The sequence below is a fragment of the Portunus trituberculatus genome, chromosome 16 (genome assembly GCF_017591435.1).
Source record: "Portunus trituberculatus isolate SZX2019 chromosome 16, ASM1759143v1, whole genome shotgun sequence".
NCBI classification, from domain to species: Eukaryota; Metazoa; Arthropoda; class Malacostraca; order Decapoda; family Portunidae; genus Portunus; species Portunus trituberculatus.
In genome coordinates this window covers 10,179,773-10,199,944 of record NC_059270.1, presented here as the reverse complement: position 1 = coordinate 10,199,944, position 20,172 = coordinate 10,179,773, and the positions used below count along the sequence as shown (strand labels likewise).

The 20,172-nt window shown below is 42.1% G+C and overlaps 1 protein-coding gene across 2 annotated transcripts in view; it reads left to right on the top strand.

Moving 5' to 3' along the window:
- Positions 1–9,002, top strand: part of LOC123504543 — a 22,607-nt gene extending 13,605 nt beyond the window's left edge. The window contains exon 4 of one of the 2 annotated variants that reach the window (XM_045255142.1): positions 8,964–9,002. In XM_045255142.1, the coding sequence (XP_045111077.1) occupies positions 8,964–8,990 (27 nt within the window). In that variant the 3' untranslated portion in view covers positions 8,991–9,002. Of the gene's footprint in view, positions 1–4,988; positions 5,189–8,963 lie in introns of those variants that run through there. The other variant, XM_045255143.1, reaches the window with a different exon arrangement.
- Positions 9,003–20,172: the final 11,170 nt, after the last annotated feature.

Below are 20,172 nucleotides of genomic sequence, written 5' to 3'. Positions count from 1 at the left end.
TGTTACTGTACGTAAGAGTTTACATGTTATAGTATGGCTAGTCCTCTGTCATCATAAGAATGTATATTTCTTTATTGACAGTCAGACTGCATTGTATGCCCTTCAATCCAACTCTCCCATGGACTGTGATCTAGTTAATAAGTGTCTTGATCTCATCCACGCCCTAGAAGGTGCCGGTGCCATGGTCCATTTCATCTGGATACCCTCTCATGTGGGTGTCCCGCTAAATGAAAAAGCAGACCACCTTGCTCAGTGTGCCTTACAAGATGACACAGTGGACCCTGGCACTGAGCACACTCTGGGTTATGTTAAGAGTAGCATTAAGGACTTTGTACATAGTAGCATTAGTGATCAGTTGGAGCTTTGTTGCCATAGGGGCAGTAGCACTAGTCTTCTCTGCACTGCTCGTCTAAGCACGTGGTGCTCCCATGAGAAATAGCGGAAGTACAACGCTGCCATATCTTTAATCCCTCGTTGGCTTCTCCTCCATGGAAATAGCTCTTACCTACTCTTGCTCCCCCTCTCTTTCTTCCTGTATCTCTTCCCTCTTCGTGACTCTCTCTCTCTCTTCTCTCTCTCTCTCTCTCTCTCTCTCTCTCTCTCTCTCTCTCTCTCTCTCTCTCTCTCTCTCTCTCTCTCTCTCTCTCTCTCTCTCTCTCTCTCTCTCTCTCTCTCTCTCTCTCTCGTTTATTCAACACTGTTTACGTTATTATAATAGATAAATAGTGATTGCTGTGGTAATGTACGATGAATTATATTATATTCTTTATGATTATACATACTGTACAAATATATTTGACCGACTTTATTTCCACACCACCTGAGAGGTAAAAGTCATGGCGCGTTTTTTTTTAAGAGGTATCCCCAGAAAGCCTATTCCTCTCTGTCTTCACAGCATCTTCCTTCGATAAGTTACGATGAATCCTCGTCATCAGAAGGTGTGAATGTAATGATGAGAGTGTCAATGTAGCCATCAACCACGACATCTCTCGCTGTATCTTCTGTCTGCAATTTTTCAGCATGTTTTAAAGCATCTCTCCAGTTCTCCTTTGTGATCCTTGTGATGGACTCCTCAATAAGTGGCTTGAGAGAGGCAAGCTTGAAGGTGTTTTTTTTTGCCACATAGTCCTTAACTTGACCCCAAATCAGCTCAATGGGGTTATATTGGCAGTGGTAAGGGGGGAGTCGCACAACTTTATGGCCATTATCTGAAGCCATTTTGTTGACAACGTAATTTGTGTCGGCACACGAGACGTGTTGGCTGACAAGGTGCAGAAGGTTAGTTTTGAGGATAACTTCTGGCACCGCTACGCCTTTCTTCCAGCCACTTTCTTATTGTAGCTTTGTTGTCAGCAGCTGTTGGTGGCTTGTGAATTTTTCTTGAGTGATAGGGTGCATTATTCATCACAATTATTGACGCCGGAGGAATATTGGGTAGCAGTTGGTTTGTGAACCATTTTCAAATGTCTCTGCATTCATCTGATCATGGTAATCTCCTGTGTTTTTTGCTTGGAAGACAAGGGCGGGAACAAATCCTTCTTTTGATCCAGGGTGCAGAACGATCAAACGACCTCCCTTCCCGGTCGGCACCCTCACTCCTGTAGCCTGTCCTGCATTTTCAGTTACCCAACATTTGGAAACCGTGGTTTTGGTTTACCCAAGTCTCATCCAAATATATGATGTGCTTGTCTGCCAAGTGTTTTCTCATTTCTCGTAGGAACCTGTCTGGTGCATATTGCACATCATTCCTTTCCAAAAGGAATTTCATTATGTTTGTTTTAAATCAATCCTTTAATACTCTTTCTCAGTGTTTCACGGCTGCCAGGATATCCTATGCTCTCCTTCACTTCTTCAAGAATTTTCTCCAGTGTGGGGATTTCCTTCCTCTCATAGAAGCGTAGTACTGTTCTGTGAAGTACACCTTCATTGAAGTTGTCAAAGAAGTCTTCTGCGATGGGCTTTGATCGTTGTCGTTTCTTGGGTGATGTAAACTTCGGTGCGTGATTCTCTGCATTTTTCCTTCCTTCTCTGTTAATATTCTCCACTGTTCTTTCGCTGACGCGAGCTGCTAAAGCTGTGCGGCGATTGACTTGTGTGATGGATTCAAGAATGCCTCAATATCCTTTCATTTTGAAAATATTCACGTTGAAGATAACTTCTTTGCTTGGCTGTGCAGATTCTAGCGCGTATGATGAGCTGCCATATCGAGCGTGTCTGGTCGCCAGTGACCCTGTCAACCTGACCTCTGATAATCTGACCTCCTTAATGTAGCGGGCGTGTCTGGTGTTGCCGCCATTGAGATTTGAATGCTTTTTTTTGTTGGTTATGGTAGCCTATTTTAAAGTAGATTCCTTCACAATATACCTGTGAAACTATTTACTGATTCCAAAAAGTGGAAAGTTTAGTAGTATATATATATATATATATATATATATATATATATATATATATATATATATATATATATATATATATATATATTGCCTGGTCAAGGACACCAGCTGACCTCCCATCACCTGTATGAATGGCGGGCGTGATTGGTGTTGCTGCCGTGAGCATTTGAATGTAGTTTTTTTTTCTTACTTATGTTAGCTTGTTTTAAAGTACTTTCCTTCACGATATAATCTAATTATAACTATGGAACTATTTACCCATCCCAAACCGCAAGAAAACCTCTTTATAAGTATATTATTTTTTTTAGCAACACTGTAAAATATGTATGCCACGTTTCTTGCCAGGCTTATGAATATATTATCAATAATAAGTTTACTGTTCTCTCATACGTTGTAATACTAAGGTTAAATGCGTATGTATATTTGCTGATCCTATTTGCTAAAGTTTTACTAATATTAGATAGAACTCTGCTGCATCGCTGGCTATGAGACATGCAGCACCACTGTACAGCGGGAATTCCCCAACAAGCCGCACCCAATCCTAGTCTTCACTATGCATGTGTCTTCCAGACCTATGCTTCCACCTACGGGAGACACACTGCATCACATGACAGGGTGGCAATGAGGCTCAGATTAGGCTACAAATACTTTTGGGAAGTCAGTGCTTCTCCTGGTGTGTGCTGTGTGCTGCACCAAGGGGACACACTCTGCCTCACTATATCATGGAATGTCCTCTCATTGCTAAATTTAGGCCACAAGATCAACATGACTTGTATAGTCTCATTGACCATCTCCTAGACTCTGCCACTCTCTGGGATATATATACTCAGGGAATATCCTCATTTTGCTCCAACACTGTAGGATGTTCATGCAATAAGGTGTGCAATATGTATATTTATTGATTGAAATAAGGTGTGCAATATGTATATTTATTGATTGAAATACTTGTATTCTTGTTATGTATACTGTCTAGTGTTAGATTTTTGATAGTTTAACCTTAAGTCTTTGCCCAGGGAGTGGGTGTGGGTGGCCAGGCCCATCCTCCTCCTTTGTTGTATTTATTTATTAATTCAACAATAAATGCATCAATCAATCAATCAATCGAGCTGGGCTCATAGTGTCATGTCTCCATATCTCCATTTATTTAGTTTTCTTTAAAGTTATGCACACTGTGTGCTGTAACAACTCCATTATTCAATGCATTCCATTTTTCCAGTGTTCTGTGTGGAAAACTGTATTTTCCAATATCCTTCACACACTGCCTTATCCTGATCTTTTCATGTCCTTTTGTCCTTCCATCTTCTTCTGTCAACAGCATCATGTCTTCTTTGTCTATCTTTTCAATATCATTTACTATCATCTCCTCTCTCCTTACTCTAATATATTCATTAGTAGTATCCTTGTACTGGCGACTATTATAGTCATTTCCCTGCTTTGAGAGTTTCTTCCATGCTTTATCCTTTGCCTTTTTTGCTTGTATGTGTTACTGTACGTAAGAGTTTACATTTGTTCTAGTATAGCTTGTCCTCTGTCATGATAAGAAGTGTTTAATATTTTCCTATGTGCATGAAAACACATGTAGCGTCTTTAAGTATCAGTATTTAATGCCACATAAAGGTTTGCCTGGATGCTATTTAATTTTGGTGTTTGCCTAGCCTATAGCCTCAGGGTTAACCTCAGGGCATGACGAGTCTTCACTCACGAGAGAGAGAGGGCACGAGGTTCAGACGTGCGCAGGAAGACGATAAGGTAAACATTGTATTTTTTGTAGTATTAACCTAACGTCATAGTGCCAAATTGATTGTATGTGTAATTTATAACTAGTATAATGTACTGAAAGTGTTTGTACAAGTGAATAATGTTACTTATAAGAACTAACATGGAGGTCAATCTAACCATTTATATTGTTCTCTTGCAGGCCAAACATTTTTTTTTTTTTTTTTTTTTTTTTTTATGCAGGACAAACTGTAATCTTTCTCTTTTTCTGCTTCAGGTCAAACTAATCTTTTTTTTTCTCTCATGTAGCTCAAAATAATTTCTCTCTCTCTCTCTCTCTCTCTCTCTCTCTCTCTCTCTCTCTCTCTCTCTCTCTCTCTCTCTCTCTCTCTCTCTCTCTCTCTCTCTCATGCAGCTAGGTCAAACAAATGGTATTTTTACCACTACTCCTATTCCATTATCATCCCTCGCCTCTGATCCTATTTATTACTTACGGCGTTACCAGGCAACGATGAGCAGCTCGCCACTGTCACCTGTCCCCCTTCCCCGATAGAATAAAACTCATTCGGTGAGGGGGACCTGGACACACACACACACACACACACACACACACACACCATTTTCAACTTTATCTATCCTCTCTTATTTTCTATCTATTCTGACTTGATCGTTATATTTCTTGTCTTTCGTCTGTATTTTTCCTATTTTTTTTCTTTTCCATCTTTCCATTCATATTTCTATCATCTCGATTCCTATTTAGTGTATGATATATTTTCTATCTTTCTATACCTTCTATATTCTCTTTACTCGCATCTATCTTGTTTCTATTCACATTTATCACTAGATTTCTGAATCTCATATTCCTTTGTTTTAATACAGTAATATGAACAAGGTTGTGGATGTGTGGTGTGGATGAGCAAGTGAGAGAGCTGGCACTGGGAGCCGAGCGTGGGAGACAGCGCGGCATGTGTAGGCTACTGGAGGCTAGCCAAGATGTATAAAGATTGTACTGTACTTATGCTATGGAATGGTTTTGTTACTGTAAAGCATACTTAAGAAATATAAAAATATGTCTGATTTCCTTGTGTATAAGTTTCCGGTGTATGTGAGTGTGTGTAACTGTGTGTGGTGGGTGGATGGTTGTGTGAGGGTGTAGGTGAAGGCTGCAGACTGGGGCACATGACGTGGAGCCTGTGGTGACCGGTGACTGGTTCACTCTGGTATTTACACGACTGCCAACGGAATAATACATAAGGTTCAGTCTTAGGCGCTCACGAGGGAATATACTTTGATTTGATAAGTTTATTGTTGAAAAAAAAAGTACAACAAAGGAGATGGGAGGAGCCTGCCACCCATCCCCCAAACAAATGTTCATATAAAACTAATGTATTGCAGTACAAAAATAAATAACCTTAAGTATATTTACATTATTTACAAAGGTGGAGCAAAAAGTGGGAAATCCTTGAGGATGGCAGGGATGATGTCATTGTTGAAGAACCAGCTTATCATTGGTGGCAGGTCCCAGTTCCCCTGTGGGCGGAAATGCACCAGCAAGGGACACTCCATGACATAGTGGGCAAGTGTGTGCCCTGCAGGACTGTGACACAGCTTACAGGGCACAGCAGCAGCCCCACTGACCTCCCAATAGTACCTGTAACCGAGCCTGAGACGCATAGCAACAAGGTCATGGGCGGCACTCTTCCTGCCATAGGTGACACTGCTGGTGTGGGAGACATGTACATAATGGACTGAACTGGGACTGCCTTTCCCATAACAAGTGTCAAGGTTATGAGCAATGGTGCTGCAAACATGACGTTTAAGCTGACCCATAATGTTATTATAAGTGTGTTCAACAGGACAGTCACCAATGTCCTCAGTAAGGGAGTGACGGGCAAGAACATCAGCTTTTTCATTATGGGAAATGCCAACATGAGAAGGCACCCAGGTGAAACATACTCTGACATTATCTCTCTCCAAGAGATCAATGACACCAAGACACTTGTTGATGAGATCACAATCAGCAGTGGAAGGAGACAACAATGAATATAAGGCACCCTGACTATCAACAAAAAAGTAAACATTTTTCCCCAAAGGAAGGACAATTTGTAAACCTTCTAGCATGGCATATAGTTCTGCCCTTGTAGAGGACAGGTTGTCAGGAAGCCTCTTGCGGGAATATACTTTAGCACTCCCGAAGGAATATACATACTGTAAGGTTCAGTCTAGCCAAGTTAGTTATTAAAGATATAATCGGACACCGGAATTCTGTTTTAAGGTAAGAAGGACTGCTATATACACGAAATGACAACTGCAACATATGACTGGAAAACAAACACAAGCAAGGATGGAGACTGAGTAATTGAAAGTGATAGCTAATTGGGCATTGTTTTCCTGACAATATTCTCCTTTTATCTTATGATAGTTTTATATTCTTCTTTAAGTGTCTGTGTGACTTCGCCGAAGCTAGTCATGTTCGCTAGACCCTTCTTCAGTAGCGACATCTTTCTTATTTGTGTATTTTTTTTATTAGGTTTATAAATTGTGTATTGTGAATGTTGGTAATGTCGTCATTTTGAAGCCCCTCACCACAGCTACTTGTATCTTCAAACAGACTAAAACCATAAAAACATTGAATATTCCACACATAATTCTCAGATAACTTTCAAATACTGAAAATTTAACACAGGCAAAGACATAGTATTGGAATTTATTGTGTTGTGAATGCTGAGTTTAGTAATGTCGACATTTTGAAGCTCACCACGGCTACGTACTTGTATCCTCAAATAAACTAAAACCATAATAACACTGAATAATCCACACATAATTCCCTGATAACCTTGAAATAGTGAGAATTGAACACGTACAAGGACATAGTATTGGAATTTATAGCGGGCAAGGAGAAGAGAGTCAATTCCTTTAGAGAGCCACAGGTCCACAGCTGATGGCGTCGGTACCTCCCGCCAAGACACACGGCTGGCCTCACTGGAGTGCCGTTATATTTTCAGCCTGTATAGAGGTGACAGTGCCGTGACAGGTGGTGGAGGTTATTAATGCACCAAGGAACAGGTGTGTAAGGTGTGGCAGTGGTGTTGATAAGGGATTAGTGTGTAAGGAGGGAAAGAAGTGTGGTGGGCCGAGTGCGTGTCAACAAATTTAGTGGTGATGGCCGTGTGGTGTTTGGTGTTGCTTATACACCCCATAAACACACTCAAACACCCCGCAACACATCCACAATATGCCCATATACACCCAAACACCCACAAGGTGAAGTGATGACATTCCCGACAGCACCAGCGGCGAGACAAGAGAGCAATGCAAATCTTCACCACAACGCCTCACCATCATTTATTTCAGGTATTTCTAAGGCCACTCTCTTATTTGTAGGTTTTCTTTGCATATGAGAGTGAAAACAGTGCCCAAATGTTGAAAAGGTGATGGGTATAAGGAGCAGTTGTCAGTATTACCAGCTATTATTTGCTTCTTTGACTCACCGTAAGCCAAACATGTGTCAGAATGGAGCCATTACTGTACCATTGCATGTTTCCTGGTCAAGTTTTCTCGATAGGGCTTAGTTTTGTTGTGGTGAGATAAGAAATGCAACATAAGGATTATGGAGCCCGCGCTGCAGTGTTCCCATATGTTGCCTCCCCCGGCCCCGCCCTGCCCCCGAGCACCACCCCTGTCCCCCCAGTGGCAACCTGCGGGTTCCAATACTTTTTTTGATATATTCTCTAAAAGTAATATTACGCTTTCATGGTGTGTTTTTATGGTTTCTATCAATATTTCGTTGTGTTTGAAGTGTGTTCCGCGCCTGTGTTCGGTAAATGTGTGTCGTTTAGTGGTGTTTTATTGCTTAAATGTGAGGTGCCATAACCGTCCAAATTTTCCATCTCCGAATTTCAACTCTTTTATTTCGAGGTGTAACTGGGCCTTTATGGTATATAGAAATTGTCTGTGCTTTTTTAGGCGTGAAATAATTCCATTGAGTGAAATATGTGGACTTTAAAATGGTGTTTTGTCCCCTTTAACGTAAGTTTTATTTTTTCAATTTTATTTGTTTACGTTTCTGTTTGACGGTCAAACTCGTTGTAGAATGCCTTAAAAGAAAGCTGAGACTCTGTAGAATGTGTTAAAATACTCGCCAAGCGAAAATATCTGGACTTTACAAGAGTTTTTAATGAGTTTAGAGTTTAATGGTTTTGTTTTACATTAATGCTCTTTCACTCGTTCACTTCTGGTTCTAGGTCAGTGTTGGATGCCTGAGAAGAGAGTTTATATTGTCTAATATTTTTCGAAAGAAATATAAAGTCGATATGGCTGGACGTTTTGCCAGCGTTATAAGTGGAAATGTTTATATACTCTTTATATACTTAGTTTAGACAGTTGTTTAAAAGTAGTTAAGCAGGAGATGTTTTGATGTTTTAGATATTAATTAAAGTATCTAATAAGTCATAAAAAAGTAAGCATTCGGCCTTGGCTTGGTTTTTTCTTGAAGTCATTTTTAAAATTATTTACGTAATTCAGCCGATTCGCTACTATTCCCGCGCTCTTGATGACGTCACAGCCAAGGTGGTGACTCATCATGGCCCAGGCTGGCGTCCCTCCCTCCCCTACCGCCCAGTTCGCCGATATTTTGCCTAATATCTAGTGATTTCTACGTGTTTTCATGTGTTTCTTGGCTCAGGTGTGTAGATATTAGTAGCAGAAGGAAGAAGAAAAGAGAAATAAAAGAGGATGAGGAGGAAGGGAGGAATAAGTGGAGGAGCAGGCAAGCCACAATAGCTACTCTCCCTACACTTCCTCAATATTTTGCCTAATATCTCGTGTTTTCTAAGTGTTTTGATGTGTTTCTAGGCTCAGACGTGTAGATGGAAGCAGTAGAAGAAAGAAAGAAGGAGAACGAAGAAGAAAGGAAGAATGGAAATGGAAGAAGAGGAGGAGCCAAGTCACAATATTTAGGTAAGTCCCCTTTTTAATCTTACCGTTCTTTATAACGCATTTTTGTGTTCTTGGGTTATACTTGAAGTATTTTGAGTATGTTTGGTAGTGTTGCAGGGTGTTTTCAGTGTGTGTTGGATGTTTTTAGGTCTATTTTACATATCTTGAGTGTGGTGTAGAGGGGTATTTGAATGTATGGGTGTGTTCTGAGTGCGGTTAGGGGAATTTTGAGGTGTTTTATGGTGTTTTAGATTAGTTTTAAGGGTTTTAAGTGGTCTGTGCGTGTGTGTGGAGTGTCTTGGGAATGTGTGGGGATGATTTTGGTGTGTGGTGGGTGTTTTAAGTGGCCTGTGCGTATGTGTGGAGTGTCTTGGTAGTGTGTGGGGATGATTTGGGTGTTTGAAGTGGTCTGTGCGTGTGTGTGGAGTGTCTTGGGAGTGTGTGGGGATGATTTTGGTGTGTGCTGGGTGTTTTAAGTGGTCTGTGCATGTGTGTAGAGTGTCTTGGTAGTGTGTGGGGATGATTTTGGTTTATGTTAGGTGTTTCTAATTGAGTTATGGATTTATTTGTTAATATTTTGAAGTGTTGCATAGTGTTTTGAGTGTGTTTTGGGTTAATGTACTCACTTCCTTTTGTTAGTGTTGTATAATTTCATGGTATGATGGACGAAGCTGAGGTGGGCCTCCGCTGTGGCCAGGCAGTTCAGCCTTGCCGTCAACCCTCTATGTGATGAGTGAGTTGCCGGTTGAGCTGGAGTGTCCTGGTATTGGGGGCTCGTCTGGTATTGTAGACAACCATCTGTGTAACCTTTTTGTGAAGAGGTCCGGTGTGACCCGTCAGGTTCCTGATGGTGTCCGGCACAGCGTTGAAGAGGTGAGCACCATTGTGTAAGAAGGAGTTGTGCATGCAAGTCTTTATTTTATGAGCTGTTGCTTCTTTCCTCTTCATATAGCACAACCGCCTTCTTGGATGTGGTTAAGTTGTATGCCCACATTTGGTACAAGGCCCTCCAGGATCTTGGGATTTTGAGCATTTTAAAATGGTTTGGGTGCGTTTTGTGGTGTAGGGGTGTTATTGGTGTACATTCTAATTCTGATTTGTAAAGTGCAGGGCAGTCATGTTTTTTGGGGGTGATTGAAATATTAGTGTTGTCTTTCATTAACCGTGTTACTGAAACAGGAGTCTTTTAGAAGTACAACTTAGGCGCCACTGTTTTTCAAAGTCCACAGTTATGAGGGAGTTTGTTCTTAAGAGTGTTTCTTCTTTTGATTTGATAGATATCATGTTCATTTGTCAATAGATCATCAAACATCACTTCAAAACTGGAGGGTCTTGGGTGTGTTTTGGGTTTTTGGGGTGTTTGGGGTGAAAGAGTGTGTTTTTGTGGGGTTTGTGTGTGTTTTTGTGGTGTTTGAGTGTTTTGAGGATTTGGGGATATTTGGGTGTGTGTTTAGGGATGTTTTTTGGGGTGTTTTGAGTGTGCTTTGGGTGTGTTTAGGATGTATTTGGATGTGTTTGGGTGATGTTTGGATGTGTGTCTCATCTGCATGTTCAAACACTAGCAGGTGGTGTGACCATTTTTTTTTTTTTTTTTTTTTTTTTTATTAACAATGGCTGTGGTGGTTGTGGTGGTGGTGATGGTTGTGGTGATAGTGGTGGTAGTGGTGGTGGTGATGGTAGTGGTGGTTGTGGTGGTGGTGGTGGTGGTGGTGGTGGTGGTGGTGGTGGTGGTGGTGGTGGTGGTGGTGTGGTGGTAGTGGTGGTTGTGGTGGTAGTGGTGGTTGTGGTGGTAGTGGTGGTTGTGGAAGTAGTGGTGGTTGTGGTAATGGTTGAGTAGAAATGGGTGATGGTGGAAATAGATAGTGGAGGAAATGGGTGATGGTGAAAATGGGTAGTGGAGGAAATGGGTGAGGGTAAATGGGTGATGGTGGAAATAGTTGATGGTGGAGTTGGATTAGTGAAAATGGGTGAATGGAAAACAGTAGTGGTAGTGGAAATGGGTGGTGGTAGTGGAAATGGATCAGCAGAAGTGGGTGAAAGTGGAAATGGGTGATGGTGAAAATGGGTGGTGTTGGAAACCAGTGATGGTGGAAATAGACGAAATTAATTTTTTTTTTTTTTTTTTTTTTTTTTTTTATTTAAAAGTCAACTTTTTTAATTTGAAGTTCAGGTTTTTTTTTTTTTTTTTTTTTTTTTTTTTTTTTTCAACTTTTTAAATTTGAAGTTCAGGTTTTTTTTAATTTGAAAGTTAAAAGGTGTACACTTATCCAATTTTTCTTTGAAACTCTGCACACTCATTGGTGACACCACTTCTTCATCCAAACTGTTCCACGTCTCAACACATCTTTGCGGGAAACTATATTTTTTAACATCTCTCCGACATCTTCCCTTCCTCAGCTTTTTACTATGCAATCTTGTTGTTTGAATGTCATATTCTTCTCCCAGTCTAACCTAACCTTGTAATTTTATTTATTTATTTATTTATTTTTCCCTAACCTAATCTAACCTAACCAAACATTTGCAGGTCCGCAGAAAACGACACGCCAATTTATTTGAAGTCAAGGACGGAGATTAAAACGGCCTTGAAAAACACCACACCCGTTTTGTCCACCGCCATCACCCCCTTCTCCCAGATCAAGGACAAAGTGTATTACAGTCTCACACATAAGGAAGAGGTGCGAGTGAGTGTGTTTGGATGCATTTGGGTGTGTTTTGGTCTGTTTTGGTGTGTTTGAGATGTTTTGAGTGTGTTTGGTGTGTTTTGGGGTTCTTGGGAGCATTTGGGGTGTGTTTTGAGGTGTTTTGAGTGTGTTTAGATGTGTTTTGGTGTGTTTGAGTGTGTTTGGGTGTGTTTTGAGTGTGTTTAGATGTGTTTTGAGACCGAGTGTGTTTAATGTAGAGGAGAGGGAAGTTGAGTGTTATTGAAGAAGAGAGGATAGTTGTCTGGAAGGTTATGTCGAGTAGATAGTTGTAGAAATTGAGTTTTGAGGCATTGAACAAAACCAGGTTTTCTCTGCCCCAATCAGAAACAAGTGAAAGATCAGAAGTTAGGCGTCCCATAGCATCTCGCCTTGAGTCATTTAATTGTTGTTGGGTTGGGCGTCTGTTGAACGCTGTTGAATAATGCAGGGTGGTATCATCAGCATAGGAGTGGATAGGGCATTGAGTCAGATTTAGGAGATCATTGATGAATAATAGAAAGAGAGTGGGTGATAGGACAGAACCCTGTGGAACACCACTGTTGATAGTTTTAGGGGAAGAACAGTGACCGTCTACTACAGCAGCAATAGAACGATCGGAAAGGAAACTGGAGATGAAGGTACAGAGAGAAGGATAGAATCCGTAGGAGGGTAGTTTAGAAATTAAAGATTTGTGCCAGACTCTATCGAAGGCTTTCGATATGTCAAGGCCGACAGCAAAGGTTTCACCGAAGTCCCTAAAGAGGATGACCAAGATTCAGTTAGGAAAGTAAGAAGATCACCAGTAGATCTGCCTTTACGGAAACCATACTGGCAATCAGAGAGAAGGTTGTGAGCTGATAGATGCCTCATTATCTTCCTATTAAGGATAGACTCAAAGGCTTTAGAAAGGCAGGAAATCAAAGCTATAGGGCGGTAGTTAGAAGGATTGGAGTGGTCACCTTTTTAGGGACAGGTTGAATGTGAGCAAACTTCCAGCAAGAAGGATAAATAGAAGTAGAGACACAGATGAAAGAGTTTGACCAGGCAGTGAGCGAGTTCGGAAGCACAGTTTTGAGAACAACAGGAGGGACTCCATCCGGACCGTAAGCCTTCCGAGAATCAAGGCCAGAGAGGGCCAGGAAAACGTCTTTATAAAGAATTTTAATTTTAGGGATGAAGTAGTCAGAGGGTGGAGGAGTAGGAGGAATATGCCCAGAATCATCCAAAGTTGAGTTGGTAGCAAAGGTTTGAGCGAAGAGTTCAGCTTTAGAAAAGAAGAGACAGCTGTAGAGCCATCTGGATGAAGTAAAGGAGGAAAGACGAAGAAGTAAAGTTGTTAGAGATATTATTGGCTAGATGCCAGAAATCTCGAGAGGAGTTAGAATTGGAAAGACTTTGACATTTTCTATTGATGAAAGAGTTTTAGTAAGTTGGAGAATAGATTTGGCATGATTACGGGCAGAAATATATAGGGCATGAGTTTCAGCAGTTGGATGGCTACGGAACCGTTTGTGAGCCGCCTCTCTATCATTGACAGCACGAGAACAAGCAGAGTTAAACCAAGGCTTTTAGCTTTAGGGTTAGAGAAAGTATGAGGAATGTATAGCTCCATGCCAGAGATAATCACCTCTGTTATGCGCTCGGCACAAAGAGAAGGATCTCTGACATGAAAACAATAATCATCCCAAGGGAAATCAGAATAGTACTGCCTTAGTTCCTCCCACTTAGCAGAGTTAAAATGCCAGAAGCACCTCCGCTTAGGCGGGTCCTGAGGCTGCACTGGAGTGATAGAACTGGTAACGGAAATTAGATTGTGGTCGGAGGAGCCCAACGGAGAGGAAAGTTTAACAGAGTAAGCAGAAGGGTTGGAGGTTAGGAAAAGATCAAGAATGTTGGGCGTGTCTCCAAGGCGGTCAGGAATACGGGTAGGGAACTTCACTAGCTGCTCTAGGTCATGAAGGATAGCAAAGTTGAAGGTTTGTTCACCAGGTTGGTCAGTGAAAGAAGATGAAAGCCAAAGCTGGTGGTGAACATTGAAATCCCTAAAATGGAGATCTCAGCAAAGGAAAGTGAGATAAGATGTGCTCCACCTTGGAAGTCAAATAGTCAAAGAATTTTACATAGTCAGAGGAATTAGGTGAGAGGTATACAGCACAGATGAATTTAGTTAGAGAGTGACATTGAAGTCTTAGCCAGATGGTAGAAAATTCTGAAGATTCAAGATTGTGGGCACGAGAGCAAGTGGTGTCGTTACGCACGTATGCGCAACATCCAGCTTTGGATTGAAAATGAGGATAGAGCAAGTAGGAGGAACAGAAAAGGGCTGCTGTCAGTAGTCACAGACAACTGTGTTTCAGTTAGGAAGAGAAGATGAGGTTTAGTAGAGGAGAGGTGGTGTTCCACAGATTGAAAATTAGAACGAAGGCCACGAATGTTGCAGAAATTGATAGTGAAAGTATTAGATGAAGTGTCAAGACACCCAAGGTCGACAGCAGAGGGCAGTCCGACCTGGGGACATTTATGGTCCCCTCCCAGAGGGGACTCGAGGCAGGCGTGGTGAAGCCATTATTAAATTTTGATTTGAAGAGAGTGTAAAAGTGTAAGGTGTTGTAGTGTAGTGTAGGAAGTAGTAGAAGTTGTCTTTAGAGGGCAGGCTGCAGCTGCTCAATTGTATAAATGAGACCACAAAGGGAACCGGGAAGAGAGGACACGGGGAATCACTCAGTCTGCAGCACTGCCTACATCCCCGTAAGTACCTCTCCTGGAGTATTCCACCGGGCGGCAGGTGACTATTACCTACTCCAATATGTTTGGGTATATTGAGGTGTGTTTGAGTGTGTTTCATGTGTTTTTGATGCATTTGAATGTGTTTTTGGATATTACAAGTGTTTTGGTGCAGTTTTGGGTGTGTTTGTTTGTGTGTTTCAGCGTGTATTATGATGCTAATGTATTTTAAGCTAACCTAACACCCAAGACTCTCTCTCTCTCTCTCTCTCTCTCTCTCTCTCTCTCTCTCTCTCTCTCTCTCTCTCTCTCTCTCTCTCTCTCTCTCTCTCTCTCTCTCTCTCTCTCTTTCGTTTTTACTCAATATCTTGTCAGTGATTTTTCCTGTTAATCTTTGAATGGCTCCATAAAACTACTCCTAAAAACTGTGTCACTGAAACAAGAATCTTTTGGAAATGCAAATTATATGGCCACTGTTTTTCAAAGTCCACAGTTTTGAGGCACTTTGTTTGTAAGAGTGTGATTGCTTTTGATAAGGTAGATATCAATGTAATCTGTCAATACAGCCATCAAACCTCCCTTAAAAATCCATGTGACTGATACAAGAGTGTTTTTAAGATATAGGTTAGGTTGCCACAATTAGAAATGGAGAGGGCCCAGACTGGGATATAAGGAAGTGGAAGAGAGAGATAGACAGAAGGGTGAAGTGTACTGGACTGAGCAAATGGAGGAATAGGATGGAGCAAAAGAGTACAGTATAGGGAGAAAGAGGCCCCAATGTTTGAAAAGTTGTATGATGGCAGCCTAGGGTGTGACCTTCTCTTCCGAGCTATGGCACAGTGCATGAATGTGAATGCAAGGAGTTACAGGTGGTCAGAGTCCCGCAGCAAAGTGTGCCAGATGTGTGACTCGGGAGAGGACGAGATGGTGGAGCATGTGATGCTGAAGTGTGTGAAGTATGCCTGAGACAGGAATGAGATGATGCAAGTGGTGCTGAGGGAATTGGGGGATGCCAGGGTGGAGAAGACTGGAAGGGAATGGATGGTGTTGCTGCTGGGACTGTGTGGAGACACGAGTGAAAGGATGATAGAAGCTGTCAAGGAGTTCCTGGAGAGAATGTGAAGTGCCAGATGCAGGGATTAGTAATATGAAGGATGATGTCTGGCTTAGGTTCTTGCCACCTTTTTTTTTATTTATTTTTTTTTTATCCCCTACAGGAGGTGCCGATACTAAGGCTTGTCTCAGGAGAAATCCCAGGACACCTGTAGAATCAAGATCAAGAATCAAGATCAAAATCAGCCTTTGCAGAGAGGACAACAAACAGGCAAGGTCATGTATGAAATTTGGTTGTTTGAATGTAAGAGGATGGGGCATTGGTAAATTTCAGGATTTGTACAAGGAGTTGAATGAATGGAGCCTAGATGTGGTAGGTATTACTGAAACTCACCTGTGGGATGCGGTGCAGATGGAAGGTAATGAGTTTGCAATGTTAGGAAAAGGACGCAAGAAACAGGAGAAGCTAGGAGGAGGCATAGCCTTGCTCCACAGAAAGGTGAGGAATCTGAGAGTGGAAGAGCTGGACATAGGAGACAGTGCTGAGAGTGATGACGTGTTAGCTGTTCGAGTGGAGGGTTGGAATGAGAGTGGCAGAGCTGAGAGGATAGTTGTAGTGGTAGTGTATATGACAGTGGAAGGCGATAGAGCAGTTAGGGAGAATAGTAGAAAATAGTGTTTTGAAAAAGATTGCAAGAGATTATGCTGGAGAGAGAGTGATTGTTATGGGAGACATGAATGCTCACTTAGATATGATAGGTGAACAAATGAACAGGAATGGTGAGATGCTGGATGAGTTTGTGAATGAGATGAGCTTGGGGAATCTGAATGAGACCATGGCTGAAGGATGAGTGACTTGGTGTGTGAGGAACCAGGAGTCTGCGATTGACTACTTGCTAGTGAATGGGAGAATGCGTGAAATTGTTGACCGTATGTGGATAGATGAAGATGGGATGATTGACATAGTCTCAGACCATAACATGCTGGTGCTAGAATGTAAGTTGAATGGAAGAGACGGAACAAATGTCAAGGTCAAGAGGAAAAAGTGGAGGTTGAGGGATGCAGGATTGGAGAATTTCCAGGTGGACTTGAGCGAGAGAAGATGGGAGGATGAGAGCCTGAATGGTGTGGATGAGCTGAATGACAGATTTGTAGAGAATGTGAAGAACGCAGCAGCCAGTCAAATAGGGTATGTAAGAACAAGTGCTAGAAAGCATAGAAGTAGGCTGTGGTGAAATGATGAGATTAGAGATGCTAGGAAGGAAAGGAAGAGACTGAATAGGGTGTGCAGATAGTTAAGAAAGAGGAGACATGAGAGTGAGGAGGCTGAAAGTGAGTACCTGAATGCAGGGACAGCGTATGTGAGTCAGCAGCGAGTGATGAAGCGAAAGATAATGAATGCTAAAGTTACATGTGAGAAAAGTGTGATTCAGTTCCTTAGAGAGAAAGGTGTGGTAGGTGGTCGTGAATGGTACAGATTCCTGAGGGGTGAGGGGATGCCTGACAGTGAGAATGTGGAGAGCCTGAAGGTGAATGGGACAGTGGTGACTGATAAGAAAGAAATGAGAAGGGCAATGAAAGAGTTTTGGGAAGAGATTGGAGGTGTAGGTGAGGTCCTTGATGTGGGTGAAGGATGTGTGTCACTGGAAAGAAAGGATGCAGATGAGTTGAATGAAAGGATTAGCAGGGAGGAGGTGGAGAAATGTGTGAAGAAGCAGAAGAATGGGAAGGCAGCAGGGCCAGGTGAGATACCGTATGAATTGTTAAAAAATGGAGGAGAGGTTGTGATTGATAGGATGACTGAGTTGTTTAACCAGGTGTGGGAGGAGGAGAAAGTGCCGAGAATGTGGAATGAATGCAGGGTGACTTTGCTGCATAAGGGAGGGTACGAGAGTAAGAATGAGTTGAAAAACTACAGGCCGATTGTGTTAGTTAACACAATAGGAAAAGTGTTCAGTGCGGTTTTGAATGAGAGATTGTGTAAATGGATTGAGAGAGGTGGAGTGTTAGGTGAAGAGCAGAATGGGTTGTGTGTGGACAGGAGAGCTGAAAACAATATGTTTGTGGTGAATGAATTGATTGAGAGAAAGAAGAAAGATGGTAGCAAATTATACTTAGGTTTTCTAGACATAGAGAAAGCATATGATAGGGTGAACAGAGAAATGCTAGGTAGAGTGCTAGAAAAAATTGAGCTAAGTGCAAAGATAGTTAACATAGTGCGAAGTATGTATGTGGATACAAGAGCTAAGTATAAACTAGATGTAGAGACAGACTGGGTGAAGAGTGAAAGAGGAGTTAGGCAGGGTTGCATATTATCACCAACCCGCTTTAGCTTATATACAGAAGAACTGACTGCTAGATTAAGGAGAATGAATGCAGGTGTAAATGTGGGTAATGATAAGATATGTGTGCTCTTATATGCAGATGATGTTGTTGTTATGAGTGAGTCGGCAGAAGAGCTTCAGAGTTTGTTTGATGTAGTGGGTATGGAAAAGACTTTGGAGTGAAGTTTAGCAGTGAAAAGAGCAAGGTAATGGTTGTGAATGGGTCAGAGGATGAGAGGAACTCAGTGTGGAGACTAGGTGAGAACGAGATGCAACAGACAGATGAATACAAGTACCTGGGGGTGTGGATGAGTCCGGTTGGCTGCGTGAAGACAAAGAATGAGAAGATAAGCATGGTGAGTCAGTGGGTAGGTCAGCTAGGAAGTGCAGCAAGGATGAAAGCGAGTAAATATGACTTGCTGCGTGAAGTTTGGAAGAGTGTGGCTGTTCCGAGCATCATGTATGGTATGGATGTGATTGCATGGAATGAGAGTGAACTAGAAAAGTTAGAAATAGAGCAGAATAGAGTTGCAAGAATGGCACTTAATGCAGCTAGATATGCAGCAGTAGAGGCTCTTAGGGGAGACATGGGTTGGAGCACTTTTAGAGAAAGGTATGTAAAAGCGACCCTACGGTATAAGGCTAGGTTAGAGCGAATGAATGATGCTAGAATAGTGAGAAAAGTGTTTCTGTGGAATGTCAGGAGTAGCAAGTGGGGGAAAAAGTGTGTCAGGATGGTGGTGAAGAGTGGTCTAATAGCTAGTTGGGCCTTTCAGCAGGTAGAAGGAAGGCACTTAGAGAATGACTGGAGTAAGATTGTTAGAAATGGAGAGGGTAGAGAATGGGGTGTAAGGAAGTGGAGGAGTGAGATAGACAGAGTAGTGAAAGGTGTGGGACTGAGTGACTGGAGGAACAGGATTGAGCAAAAGAGTACCTTGGAATGGTATTGAGAGAAAGAGGCCCCAATGTATGAAAAGTGGTATGATGGAAGCCTGGGTGGGGATCTTCTCTTCCGAGCTAGGGCACAGTGCATGGATGTGAATGCAAGGAATTATAGATGGTCTGAGTCCCGCAGTGTGATGTGGGAGAGGATGAGACGGTGGAGCATGTGGTGCTGGAGTGTGTGAAGTATGCCAGAGACAGGTATGAGATGATGCAAGTGGTACTGAGGGAGATGGGGCATGACAGAGTGGAGATGACAGGAAGGGAATGGATGGTGGTGCTGCTGGGACTCTGTGGGGAAACGAATGAAAGGATGATTGAGCCTGTAAAAGAGTTCCTGGAGAGAATGTGGCATGCTATATGCAGGAACTAGTGGTGTGAAAGATGGTGATTGCCCTATTTGTTGTTTGTGTTTTTTCTTATTTTCCCTACAGGCGCTGCCGATACAGTGAAGTTTGAAGGTGAATGGTGAAGTTGTAACAGAGAAGGAAGGAATGAGAGAGGCAATCAGACAGTTCTGAGAAGAAGTGGGTGGTGTAGGTGAGGTGTTTGGTGCGAGAGAAGGATGTGTGACACTGGAGAGAAAGAATGCAGATGAACTGGATGAAAGGATCAGTAGGGAGGAGGTGGAGAAATGTGTGAAAAGGCAGAAGAATGAAAAGGCAGCAGGGCCGGATGAAATACCATATGAGCTGTATAAGAGTGGAGGTGGTGATGTGATTGACAGGATGAGTGAGCGTTTTAACCAGGTGTGGGAGGAGGAGAGAGTGCCAAGAATGTGGAATGAGTGCAGGGTGACTCTGCTGCATAAGGGCGGACACAAGAGTAAGAATGAGTTGAAAAATTACAGGCCGATCGCGTTAGTCAATACAGTAGGCAAAGTGTTCAGTGTGGTGTTGAATGCCAGATTGTGTAAGTGGATTGAAAGAGCTGGAGTATTAGGTGAAGAGCAGAATGGCTTCCATGCAGACAGGAGAGCTGAGGATAACATGTTTGTGGTTGAATGAATTGATTGAGAAAAAAAAAGAGGGATGGAAGTAAATTGTATTTGGGTTTCCTGGATATAGAGAAAGCTTATGATAGGGTGAATAGAGAAATGCTAGGTAGAGTCCTAGAAAAGATTGGGTTGAGTGCCAAGATAGTCAACATAGTGCGTAGCATGTATGTTGATACCAGAGCTAAGTACTGTTTTGGAGATATAGAAACAGAATGGGTGAGGAGTGAGAGAGGAGTTAGGCAAGGATGTATTTTGTCACCAACCCTTTTCAGCCTGTACACAGAGGAGTTAGTAGCCAGAATGAGAAGGATGAATGCAGGAGTGAGTGTGCTTCTTTATGCAGATGACATAGTGGTTATGAGTGAGTCAGCAGAGTAGCTGCAAAGTTTGCTGGATGTGGTTGA